Source organism: Castor canadensis, chromosome 1, assembly GCF_047511655.1.
Source record: "Castor canadensis chromosome 1, mCasCan1.hap1v2, whole genome shotgun sequence".
NCBI lineage: Eukaryota > Metazoa > Chordata > Mammalia > Rodentia > Castoridae > Castor > Castor canadensis.
In genome coordinates, this window is record NC_133386.1 from 60,412,590 (window position 1) to 60,426,627 (window position 14,038).

Below are 14,038 nucleotides of genomic sequence, written 5' to 3' on the forward strand. Positions count from 1 at the left end.
TATATTGTGCATATGTGTATATGCATGTGTGCATTTACATAAAATGATTTGAGTCAAACCCTATGTAATATCTTTACCCATATTACCCTTTTCTGAAATGAAACAATCACTACCAATTAATAATTCTCCATTTTTCAAAGACTAATTCTAAGTACCTCATCAACAATGACTCTAAATTATTGCATCTTTTGTCAGAAATATTAATTCACTTCTCTTTTCAAAGTTTAAGCACATACCTTTCTTTCTATTGTATTTATTCAAACATACACACTATCTGTTAACTCTATATCCTTTGAGAAAATGTACTCTGCATAATTAATTTAGCAAGGCAAAATATCAGAGGTGAATATAAGCTACTTATGAAAATTTCATGACAGCATGAATAACTCACACTGATTTACCTCAATTATCAGTATGGCAGACTATTTGCACACACTTTGCAACCATTATATATAGTTTTTTTTCTATAAGTTACATTGAGGCATAGGAAAAAAACCTTCTGCAATGCTTTCTTTATTTTCAATCCAAGAAAGGACTGTCTCCATTATATGAAAAGCATTCCTATTTTTATGCTGTAATGTTGAAATATGAATAATTGTCAAAGCTCATTCCAGTGACTGGATGTTTCAAAAGTAAGGTAAAATAATATCTCCAGAAAACAGTGAGGAAAAGTTCTTGAGAGCTGGCTGAACACTACAATTATCAGCTACAGTCTTGGATACAAACTAATGTTCTGATCTTGGAAGAAAGGTAATTCTGAAGGGATTGCCTCATGCGTATTTGGGTTCCAGTTTCTTATGAAACATTCCTGAATTTTCATAATTTTTACAAAGAGTACAGTCCGAAGTTCAGAGGGAGGGGCTAACATGCCCATCGCCATGACTCATCCCTGTTCATGATGCACTTATGCCTGTCTTCATGACGTTATGGAAAACATTTTTTTTTCTTTTTCCTGGCTAACCTGAAGAAACATTCAAGTGTGCTGTTACCTGTCAGGCTAAAAGAGCCATTTTGATGACTTAACTTCTTTCTGTAGCAGAAACTGAAGTTACTCAATAAAGTTAAATATCAATGAGATACATCTACAAATAGACTTTTTCTTTCTTCATCGTGTGTTTCATGTGCACCTATGGATAATGTTCTATATGCAATTGCTAGATGAAATATATTTTACTGCCTTTAAGACATTCTTATAAAAGTGTCTATTTGTAATTTTCAATGAACCTACTAGAAAAATATATAACTGTACACATTATAAATATCAGTAAATCTACACTGAAGCATTCTTAAGGTAAGCACATATCTAAATTCTAAATGCCTTGCCTATGCTGTGCGCCACCCCCTAGATATAGAATTAAGTCACGTGTTTCAATGTGGCATTTTCATTTAAGTCCATACTTAATTTATGTACATTAACTTAGATGTTTCACTTAAATTTAACTCAGCAATGGAAGTATACATTTGTATTTCATTCTTTTTTATGGCTTGCTCCAAGTAGGATAGTCTATGCAAGCACAAGTGATTACAACCTGCATTTATAAAGACTCATATTGAACCAAATTTTTATAACTACTTTATTAAATCATATACACTTCAAATTGTATGAGATTCTATGCCAAAAAACCTGATGTGAAAATAAAAAATTCCAGTTGTCTTAAGACAATTTAATTACTTTAGTTGTCAATTATTATATTTGATATAATAAATATTCATGTCTTAGAGTTACTTTGTAAAATTAAATGTCAATGTAATGCATCTACAACAAAGATTTTTCATTCTTCATTATGTCTTATTTCACAATTAAAGCAAACAAGCTGACTGAGACAAGTACCTTTTCTAGACCTTCTTCTTTGAGACTGATCACATCCAAATCAAAGTCTGTTCGTAAGCCATTGGTTTTGTTGAAAGTAATTCTGCCTGTGAGGCCTTCCCAATGAGCCTATGGGACAAAAAATAAGAACCCACAAATTAATAAGTAAAGAAGTAGGAGATAAAAATGTCTTTTCTACAAACACTAGGAAAACTTCATAAATGTATATTGTGTTAGATTTTTAAACACTTTTATTTTCTTCTGAAATTTGAACAGTATGTTTTCTAAATAATATCTTAGTTTTATCTTGAAACATATTGTAAATTTTCCCTTTATATAATTTATTTTTCCAATTTTGGTTCTAAGAGAAATTTGTTGATCATCTTTTAAATAGTCAACCTTTTTTGACAGTCAAAAGAACTTAGTCACTTATATGACATACTGAATATCTTTCGGCATATTATACATAGAGCAGTTATAAAATACCACCCCCTGAAATCATAATAATATAAAAGAAGCTTATTTTTCTGAAAGAAGTTGAATTCATGTTTTACTTCTTCAAGTACACAATTTCCCCCAGAACAATTAATTTATTACTTTATCTTTCCCTAAGATAGGGAAGAACGTATTACAATTATTTCATATCAAGCTATACTTCCTATGTAAGGTGCTGTCCATGTAGGCCAAGGTAGGTAATTAATAATCTACCCATATAAAGTGTTCACCTTTTCAAGATGAGTAAATATCTGGGATTTTGTTTTTAAATATAAAGTTTTTCCATATTTATGGTTACATAACTAAAATTAGATGTTTTCCATTATTTGTTATTTAGAAATAGTTTGGAAGGAAATAGTTACATGAAACTTCTAAATGATGCAATGTAAACTCACAACTATAACGTTTGAAATGAGATACACCTGGACCCAAAAGAGGTAAATCCCAAAGATTAAGTGTACCTCAATAATGTTTACAAACAAATATTGTTATCACAATGTTTCTTAGCTTCTATGTTTGTTTCTCAGCTACTATGTGCAGGATTCCAAACTAGTTTTAAGATAATAAATTCTAAATGAAATAGAAAACATTATAATTACCTCAATGCATATTACAATATGTGTTCAGTAATGTTAAACATGTGTTAACTGCTTCAGGAGGAAAAATATTTTTTTATTCAACTTCTTCCAAAGAAAAAAATTCAGGTAGTTAGCAAAAAGTATAAGAGTATAAAAACACAACAGAATCAAGAAGTTCAAAAATAGAAGTGAAGAAGAGTAAAACAAATATGGTACAGATCACAAAAAATGCACACCAGGTGAAACTCTACAAGTAATAAAGTTCTATCAAAATTCAATTTTTAACTTCCTGGCAACAAAACAGAGAAGGAAAAATGGTGAAAACACAATATGCAGTTCCATAGTTGGAGACATACCAGCTGCTCAGGAGAGACAGCTTCTCCCAGCACTGAGACTTGAAAGAAATTTCTCCTGTTGATCCTTATAAGGGGACACTCTGTGATTTAGTGGACAAGATTCTCAATTACACCCTACAATAAATACAATGGGGGAATGTTATACAGCTATCTCTCTTAGGGGTGCTTGACCATGTCATGGTCTCCCTGTTCAAGTGCTGAGTTCAGAAAAATCAATTTTTCAACTACTAGAACCTGTGACCTACGTTTACAGCTCTGTGATGCTCAGTTTTCAAGTCAATGTAGAGTGTGGAGCAGCTAATAAACTTCATATTCCTCAAGGAGTACTAATTCACCTATCTGAGAGTTTGGTAAGAATTAGATAAGGAAAACTAGTGGATGTTCTTTTCCAAGTATCTAGAAATTCTTATTGATGATCTTATTTGCACTTTTATTTACATGATGAAAATATATTATAAAGTGAACTAGTGATTTACTTTAAGCCAATAAAGAAAAATCTCACAAGGTAATAATACCTGTGATTTAAGCTCATTTAAATTTTGAACGTCTATGAAAACTATGCTAAGATATGAAAGGACTTTCTTTCATGATAGGAAGAAAAAGAAGAGAAAGAACAAAATATATGTATATGCACAGGTATATAAAAGCTTCAAGAATTTTACAGGCTTGCTTGGTCTATAAATATAACAGATATAATAAAAATGAGACATGATCATAAAAATGATTGCTTTACTCAATTTGAAGTAAATTATACACTTCTGTGAATCTATATGTTCTTTTTTACATAAACTGTTAACATAAGTTAACTAGACATTTGATCTAAAAAACTGCCTCACAAATTAGGTATTATTTTGGTGTTATAAAATGACATCCATGTTAAAATATATTTTATAAAATAAATAAAATGCATTTTATATTTTCTTGTCTACAATATAAGCATTCTTTAACCATCTATGGGTCTATCTCTATATAAGCATCTACATTGCTATATAAACTAATACACATACGGTTATAAAAGTAAAAGCTAACAATATCATAAATCAAGTTTTCATGGGTCGCAGACTTTCATAAGTCTACACCACCATAGATATTTTGATGGACAGTCCATTAATTTGTAATTTGTTTATGATAAATTTTGTTTCATATTATTTAGTCAAAATATTAATTTGGGGAGAAGAGAGAAATTTTAATTTGAAAAATAAAATTAAAAAGTCATTTGGTATGAGAACTGCAAAAATCTCACTTCATTTAGCTTGAGGACCAAAGCAAGGAGGCAGCTCTCTCCTGTGACTTACCTCTTTAATTAAGCTCATGAACCGGGTCCCGAAGCGCCAAGGTTTGTGTCGATTACACTGCAAAGAACTGACTGTCATCTGGGGAAACTGTTGGACAGCCACAGACACAATGTGCACAGCATCATACATTAAAGCAGCATCCGTCTGAAAGCCGAGGGAAAGAACAAACATATTCAGTATGCATGTGGAACCTGGGCAGGTAGCTTGAAAGAATAGAGAATGATGGGGTGAGATCAGATCCAGTCTTTCTTTACATTAAAAGGAAAACATCTCCAGCATGTTGTGGTTCTCTGTCAAGTAAGACATTGTTATCAAATTGCTATATTAACTCCATTAGAACATTTGGTCCACCCAGCCTTTCTTTTCTAAAATGATTACCTAAGTAAGTGTACATTGTTTGAGTTATCCCTGTTGTAGTTGAAAATGTGTGAAGATATTTTTTCAATTTACCTTTTTTTATTCACTACATATCTATCTTATTTTGTCTTACTATACACACACACACAAAATGAACATATTGAATGATTGCATAATTCACATACATAAACAGAAGTAAATAAATAAATGCTTCCCTCATATAGGAGGAAGAAAAAATATTTTAAAGGAAATTCAACCAAAGGCCTTAAAAATATAAACCCTGATCTTTCTTCAATATAATTTTTCAAATATTCACTCTAGAAATGATGCTACAGTTTTGAATCTCAAAGCATGCATTAATCCCTTTTCAAAAAAGTAAGCTTAATCCCTTGTGCTGTTTCTTTTCTCAAAATTTCCATATCAATAAAAGTTCATTTGGCTTCTCAAGTGAAATGAATATGAATTCTACAGTGTTGCACCTGCTCAAATGACCAACCTCTTTCGAGGCTGATGATAAAAAATAAAACGTTTACAAGTCATAACAAACCAGAAGGTCAGTGACCGTTAAGTGCTGTGTTAAGAGAACCCTCACTTTGTGTTTGACAGATTGGTGTGAAGTTCAGTCAGTACCTACAGAAGAGGTCATTCTGACAGGGCTAGTGGCAGTGAACTTTGAGCCATCTGTTTGGAATGCTTTACAATAAAAACATATATTTCCTTTTCTCATTCACATAATTAGTGAGCTGTGAAATGAACTCTAAAAGGAATAAGAACCCTGTAGATTACAGTGTTTGCCGCAACACAATACAAAATGAGTGCACAGGGAAGTTTTCATGCAAATGGGTCCTAAGGAGCTTTGCCACTGAAATGCAAGATGGCTAAAAAGCACAAAGCAATGATCGAACAAAACAACACCACTTTATAGTTCATAAATTTTTTAAAAATCCAAACTCGTACTCATACATACCAGCTTTAAAAGTATTCATTTTCTAAACACTAGCCGACTAATTTCGCATTCCCAGGTAACACATAGTGAAATCTGGAATTGTAGAGTTAATACAGGCATATACCATGAATCTGAGATATGGACTTATAGTTGTCTTTGGCCTGAGTGTTTCAAAAAACATATTTCACATATCAAAAAAGTAATCACAAAACAGCTACCAAAATGTGAAAGATGCATTTTGATTTCAAAGTAAAATGAATCTTTAAAATATATACCATTAACAAAGGTATAGAAAAATGAACTCTTTCTGACACTACTAAAAGGAAGATGAAGGGCAGTTTTGCAATATCACTGAAAAGAATTTTAAAAAATCCATGTTCTTTCTAATCTAATATTGCTTTTGGTGAAATCTGTCCTAAGAATAACAGAGATAAGAACAAAGGCTACACACTTTCATATATATATATATAAAATATATATATATTGTTTTATTATTCATATGTGCATACAACACGGGTCATTTCTCCCTCCTGCCCCCAACCCCTCCATTACCACCCACTCCACCCCTTCCCTCTCTCCCCTACCCCCTCAATACCCAGCAGAAACTATTTTGCCCTTATCTCTAATTTTGTTGAAGAGAGAGTATAAGCAATAATAGGAAGGAACAAGGGTTTTTGCTAGTTGAGATAAGGATAGCTATACAGGGAGTTGACTCACATTGATTTCCTGTGCATGTGTGTTACCTTCTAGGTTAATTCTTCTTGATCTAACCTTTTCTCTAGTTCCTGGTCCCCTTCTCCTATTGGCCTCAGTTGCTTTTAAGGTATCTGCTTTAGTTTCTCTGCGTTAAGGGCAACAAATGCTAGCTAATTTTTAAGGTGTCTTACCTATCCTCATACCTCCCTTGTGTGCTAAAGCTTTTATCATGTGCTCAAAGTCCAATCCCCTTGTTGTGTTTGCCCTTGATCTAATGTCCACATATGAGGGAGAACATACGATTTTTGGTTTTTTGAGCCAGGCTAACCTCACCCGGAATGATGTTCTCCAATTCCATCCATTTACCAGCGAATGATAACATTTCATTCTTCCCGGCTGCATAAAATTCCATTGTGTATAGATACCACATTTTCTTGATCCATTTGTCAGTAGTGGGGCATCTTGGCTGTTTCCATAACTTGGCTATTGTGAATAGTGCCACAATAAACATGGGTGTGCAGGTGCCTCTGGAGTAACCTGTGTCACAGTCTTTTGGGTATATCCCCAAGAGTGGTATTGCTGGATCAAATGGTAGATCAATGTTTAGCTTTTTAAGTGGCCTCCAAATTTTTTTCCAGAGTGGTTGTACTAGTTTACATTCCCACCAACAGTGTAAGAGGGTTCCTTTTTCCCCGCGTCCTCGCCAACACCTGGTGGTGTTGCTAATGATGGCTGTTCTAACAGGGGTGAGGTGGAATCTTAGTGTGGTTTTAATTTGCATTTCCTTTATTGCTAGAGGTGGTGAGCATTTTTTTATGGGTTTTTTGGCCATTTGAATGTCTTCTTTTGAGAAAGTTCTGTTTAGTTCACTTGCCCATTTCTTTATTGGTTCATTAGTTTGGGGAAAATTTAGTTATTTAAATTCCCTATATATTCTGGTTATCAGACCTTTGTCTGATATGTAGCTGGTAAATATTTTCTCCCACTCTGTACACACATTATTGTTTAAAGTCTTGCTTTTAAAACTTGAAATCATACTAAATACAGTTTTTGGTTCACATTGTTATAAAAACTAGAAATGAATAATGACAAATATCTGGAAACTATGCAAACACATGGAAATTAAACAACTCACTCCTGTATAGCCAATAGACCAAGGAAAAAATTAAAAAGGAAAATATGAAATTTCTTAAAACACTGAAAAGGAAGACATAACACACTAAAGCTTATGGGATCCAGAAAAAACAGTACTAAAAGAAAAATTTATACTAAAAAATTCCTATAAAAAAGCAGAATGATTCAAAATAAACAACTTAGTGCTATGCCTTAGAATTGGGAAGCAGGAATAAACCAAACCCAAACTAGCAGAAGGAAAGAAATAATAATGATCAGAGCAGAAACAAAGAAAATACATACTTTGAAATAATAGAAAAGATCAACAAAATGATGAGCTGTGTAGTTTTTATTTTTCTTATTTCTTTATTTTTGGGGTACTAGAACTGGGTCTTGTACTTGGACCCAGGAGCTTGCCAGCCAGGTACTCTACCACTTGAGCCATATCTTCAGCCCCTTTTGCTTTGGTTGTTTTTGATACAGGGTCTCACTTTATGCCAGGCTGGCCTGAACCATCCTCCTCCTGTTTATGTCACACCCAGCTTTTATCAGTTTAGAAGGGGTCTCGTGAACTTTAGACTTGAACTTCTGTTATCCCCCGAGTAACTAGAATTGCAGGCTTGAGTCACTGAACCTAGGTTGAGGATGTTTTGGCTTTTGTTTTTATCTTGCTTTGTTTTTAACTTAAGCAAAATTAATGAACCCTTAGCTAGCCCTTATGAAAAAGAGAGAGGAAACACAAATAAAATCAGAGATGGAATAGGATGCATTCATTACAACTGACAATGCAGAAATGCAAAGAATGGTCAGAAATTATTACAAACAACTATATGCCAATGAATTTGATAATCTACCTAGAAGAGATAGGAGGATATCCTGAAATCATGCACCTTAACAATATTGACTCCTAAAGAAATAAAAACTGAGAAGATCAATGATGAGTGTCAGTATTGAGTCACTAATAAAAAAGAAAAGACCAGAACTAGAGGGTTTCACTGTTGAGTTCTACAAAACATTTAAAGAAGAGGAGGGAGTTTTTCTAACTCATTCTACAAAGTCAGCATTACCCTGATACCAAAACCAGAAAAAGACACAACAAAATAAGAAATATCAATATCTTTGATGAACATAAATGCAAAAAAAAAATCTTCAAGAAAATACTAGTAAACTGAATCTGACAGCATAATACATAATATGGATATTTCTTAACATGGTCAAGAGAAATTCACCTCAGGTATGCAAGGATGGTTCAATATGTGCACATCAATAAACATGATACAACACCTCAACAAAATAAAGGACAAAACAGTATGATCAACTCAATAGATGAAAAGAAGGCATTTGGTAAAATTCAACATTATTTCATGATAAAAATACTGAACAATTTATAACAAGTCAACAACTTACATCACACAGAAGGCTTTTTCTGAAAGATCTGTAATAATACAAAGTTGTTCCTTTTCACCACTTTTATCCAGAATAATGTTGAAAGTAATAGCTAGAGTAATAAGGAAAGGAAAAAAATTTTCTGGCATCTAAATTAAAGAGGAAGAATTCAAATTGTCACTCTTTACAGATGACATAGTCTTACACATAGAAAACTCCAAAGCCTCCATCAAAAACAGTAGAACAAAAAATAAGAGGAATAGGTAAAGTAATTATTATCATTGGCTATTAATTAGAACAATGCTTATTTTAAAAAAGCTATTAGGATTATTAAACAAATTTGGCAAAGCAGCAGGATATAAAATAAAAACACAAAAAATTGCTTCACTATTCAGCAATAATGACATATCTTAATTAGAAATCAAGAAAGCAATCCTACTTAAAATACATACAAAAAATAAAATACCTAGAAATGCATTTAAACAATGAAGTGAACAGTCTCTACAATGGAGCTATAAAATATTGATGAAAGAAATTGAAAAGGACACAAATAAATAGAATGACACCCTGGGTTTATGGATTAGAAGAGTGAATATTGTTAAAATGTCCACACTACCTAAATTCAAGGCAATCTCAATTAAAATGTCACTGACTTTCCTCACAAAACTAGGAAAAGCAATTCTGAAATTTGTATGAAACCACAAAAAAAATAAATAAATAAAAACTGAATGGCCAAAACAATCTTGAGCCAAAAGAACAAAGCAAGAGACATTATATAACCCAACTTCAAAACATACTACAAAACTTTAGAAATCAAAATAATATGGCATTGTCATGAAAATAATCACACAGACCAATGGGACAGAATAGAGAGCATTACAGCCAACTGGTTTTGGACGAAGTGCTAAGAACATAGAATGGAAGAAAAGACAATCTTTTTCAATGAATAGTACTAGCAAATTGGAAAGTGAAGCAGAGAGCAGCCAAGTAGTCAGTCCAAGATAACAGCATATAGAAACAGAACTGGATTTGACAATATAGCCAGAGTTCACATGCTGATTTGAGTTTACTCTCTGAGTTTACTGCTCAGCACTCAACATTTAATAAGCAAAATAATTAAAGGATTTTGAAGTTTCAAAAAATGAGCTATCAGTAAGCATTGGAATTCATTAACCTACATAATTTTTGATGAGCAGTAAATATTTGTATAATACAATGCACTGAAAAGTAATGAGAGCTAGAGAATGTGGAGATTTGGCATATACAAATTTATAAAAGATAAACACGTAGGTCAGTTATGAATGGATTAAGAAAATGTGGCATTTATACACTATGGAATTTTACTCAGTCATGGAGAAGAATGAAATTTTGTCATTCGCAAGTAAATGGATGGAACTGGAGAACATCATTCTGCATGAGGTCAGCCAGGCTCCAAAGGCCAAAAATCCTATGTTCTCCCTCATAAGTGGACTTTAGACTTAAAACAATTTCAGTAATATTATTGGACATGGGTCACATGCTAAGGGGAGAATGTGTACAGGAGGTATAGATAAAGGGAAGGAAACCTAAAACTTGAAAGTATTTGATGTGCCCACTGTAGAAGAGCGAATAAAGTAATCTTAAATTAACAAAGGCCACTATGGGAAGATGACCAGAAAGTATTGAAGAGGTCTGGTAGAGATGAATCAATTCAGGTTGTAATACACATGTGCATGGAAGCAATGCAAGGAATCTCTCTGTATAGCTATCGTTATCTTGAACTAGCAAGAACGCTATGTCTTTCATATTATTGCTTATGTCTTCTCTTCAACAAAATTGGAGAAGAGGGCAAAACAGGTTCTGCCTGGAAGTGAGGGGGGTGGGGGGGAGGAAGGGGGTGGGGAGGAGGAGGAAGAGATAGCCCAAACAATGTATGTACATATGAACAAATAAATTAAGAATAAAAAAGAACTTTTGTAAATGTCACAATGTACCCCTGGTTACAACAATAACATGATAATAAAAAAGAAATTAAATGTAGGAATGAAATTAAATAGAGGCCTAACAATGTCCAGAGAAAGATGAGTTAAAAGATAAAATATGAGGTAGAGGAAACAAAAGAAACAAATACAAATTAGATTTCAAAAAGAAATTATAAAAGAAATTCTAAGAAATCCTGACCAAGCAGGTACAAAGATTAGTTCAAAAGCAGAAAATAAATTTAGAAAGTGACAATTTAAGTCTTTATTTCATGAGTGTCAGAGGAAGTCTAATCCTTAACTCCTCGTAATGTAACCCTTCTCAAGCTCCTCTTCCATGCTCCAGATCTCTTGTAGCTGGCTGCGGATCAGGTGATTTTCAAAGGGCAAAGGCCATGGAATGTCTTTCAAGCTTAAAATCTAGAGATTTTCTAGCTCCCAAATGTACAGATTTAGCTGCTTTTCTACATTTTCACCCTTTTGTATTGACTCCATGGCTCTTGAAAAACAGAAGGAAAGAAAGGAAGGGTGTAATAGAGGAGAAGAAATGTAGAGACAGGTAAAGCTATATTGTCATAATTCTTATACTATTATTATCATTGTTAGGTTACATTGACTGCTCACTGTATGCCACACAATTGCGTGAACTCCTTTATACCAATTATCTCATTTAATTCTCACAAAGACCACATATTTTAAATATTACCATCAAAGCTTAGGAAGGTTAATAATTGTCTCCTAATAAAAAGATTAGCAGAAAGAAAAGGCAAAGCCTAATTCTTAGAACCACCATAGACCATAGTTCCATTAAATCTATGAAGTTTTAGTTCATATGATATAAGTGGGGGCTTTCATATTTTCAGAGGCTCTGATGAGTACAAAACAATTGTGACTCCAGTTCTAATTGAGAGAATAAGAACTGTCTCTCATGTAAAATTTCATTTGGTTCAAATAAAATTTCATTTGGTTCCCAAATCAGGTTTTTTAAAAGTATTTTTTTTCATATCACAGCTACTCTAAAGAGTAACATAGGTCAAACATAACTATAATTTAACAAATTACACTGAAATTGAATATGTAAGCAACTTTGTTATTAAAATTCATGTGTTGGTAAGATAAATCTGTAGTCATTTGCTTCCTAAACTACAAAAATAAAAGCTAAGTTGAAAGGGTCAGCAATGAAGAAAAGACAGTCTGTCCTATTTTCTCTCCCTTTGAAGATACATAGATTAGATAGATGATAAATGATAGATAGATAGGATAGATAGGTGATAGATAGATAGATAATAGATAGGTAGGTTGATAGGAGAGACAAAAAAAGTTGGATATTTATTTTTCTCCCAGAATAAATTACTTAGTCTACAAAGAATATCTCTCAGTCCAACACTTATTTTTCAAATCTTCAAAATTATGTAATATAATCCTCTATATTTCAGTAGAAGTATAAAGATCTTTCTGGAAATGATCATGATAAATTCCTGTATATGCATTTAAATATGAACTAACCTTCTCATTAACTCATTGCTAGGTTTATTGTATGCCAAATCTAATTGCTTTCAAGAATGGAGTGTCTAACAGAACACAGGTAGAAGAGTGACAAATGTTAATTTCTATTGTTAAGCTATATGCCAAAAAAATTAATCACCCAATGCTATTTTATCTATCTCAAGATAAGTTTCTAATGTTTTGAATGATCAGTGAACAATGTGCACACTTACATGTCCTTCATGTTCTGGAAAATTCTACCATACATTTTTATATAATTTAAAACAGAAAAAAGACGCTCTCAATTTTTAAAAATTTACCATTGCTTAACATTTTCATCTTGTATGCGTAATTAAAATATTTTCCAACATAGAAAATCAATGGATGTTTTGAATGGTTAAACATTCATGTGAATTTAGATTTATTTATAGAAGAATCGGGTATTAAGCAGTAATTAACAATCATATCCATGTTACATTTACATATTATTGCTGTTTCTGATTCCTGTCACACTAAACATGTTTACAAAGTTCCAGAATAGAGTAACCAAACATTTAAAGTATAACTTTCATTTGCATAAAACATTGAAGAAAATAGAAAAGAACAATATTGACTTACATCCAAACATAGAAGAGAACGTTGGTAGATAAAAGTTTCAAGTATACTGAAGATTCTTATTAGCAAAAAATACATTTATAAAAAATTTTTTCCTTCTGATGAGGAGGTATTCTTCAGAATACATGGCCCCCACATTGAATTTTGAGTGGGAGAATTTAGAATGTAGTCCTTTCAAATCTACCATTGTGCAAAGCAGGGTTGCATTTATCATAATATGTCACTCTATTTAAGACTCCGTTTATATCTTGCTCTGGTCTGTGCTGTAAGCTAGTCAAGTCTGAGCTACAAACTCATCCAATGTTGCACATAATAATGCATCTTTAAAGTAACACTTTTGGTTTTTTTAGCAATACTGGGACTTGAACTCAGGACCTCACATTTGCTAGGCAGGCTCTCTACCACTTGAGCCATTCTGCCAGCCCCTAAAGTAACCATTCTTGATAGGGATTGTGATATATGTTCATATCATGATTACAATGATGATTCACAGATACATACATATCAATATTTATGAAACTGTACAATTTTAAGGCTATTTATAGAATATAAATTTTATTCTAACATAGCTTTCAAAAACAAAGAGTGATTATGCATTTTTCTGGAAAGAATTTTATCCTAGGTATATCTAGCATCCTTTGAAATTAAGCACCACTGATCTGCATCTTCTCCTCTTTGGCACATTCCAATTTTAACAAAACTTTTCAAATTTTTCTCATCTTTTTATTTTTATTTATAGTTTATAAGCATTTTTTGAATACTAACAATGTCTACTTTGTAATATTCCACAAAATAGTCTCTATACCACCTTGCCCAGAGTAAGTGTTTAACAGCATTTTTCAAATAAATACATGACTTCAACAAAAAGTTCATTTAAGCAGCAAAAGAAATAGGTATTAGGGAGTTCTGAATAACAATCACACTCTGCCATCTAGCTAGAATGTATTA

General features: G+C 32.5%; 1 protein-coding gene across 7 annotated transcripts in view; it reads right to left on the reverse strand.

Moving 5' to 3' along the window:
- Grik2 (glutamate ionotropic receptor kainate type subunit 2) overlaps nucleotides 1-14,038 on the reverse strand; it is a 628,064-nt gene that overhangs the window by 276,610 nt on the left and 337,416 nt on the right. For all 7 annotated transcript variants that reach the window (XM_074077776.1, XM_074077791.1, XM_074077781.1 and 4 more), the window contains 2 exons: nucleotides 4,535-4,678; nucleotides 1,832-1,939 (listed from right to left, as the gene is read on the reverse strand). In XM_074077776.1, the coding sequence (XP_073933877.1) occupies nucleotides 1,832-1,939; nucleotides 4,535-4,678 (252 nt within the window). The remainder of the gene's footprint in view (nucleotides 1-1,831; nucleotides 1,940-4,534; nucleotides 4,679-14,038) is intronic.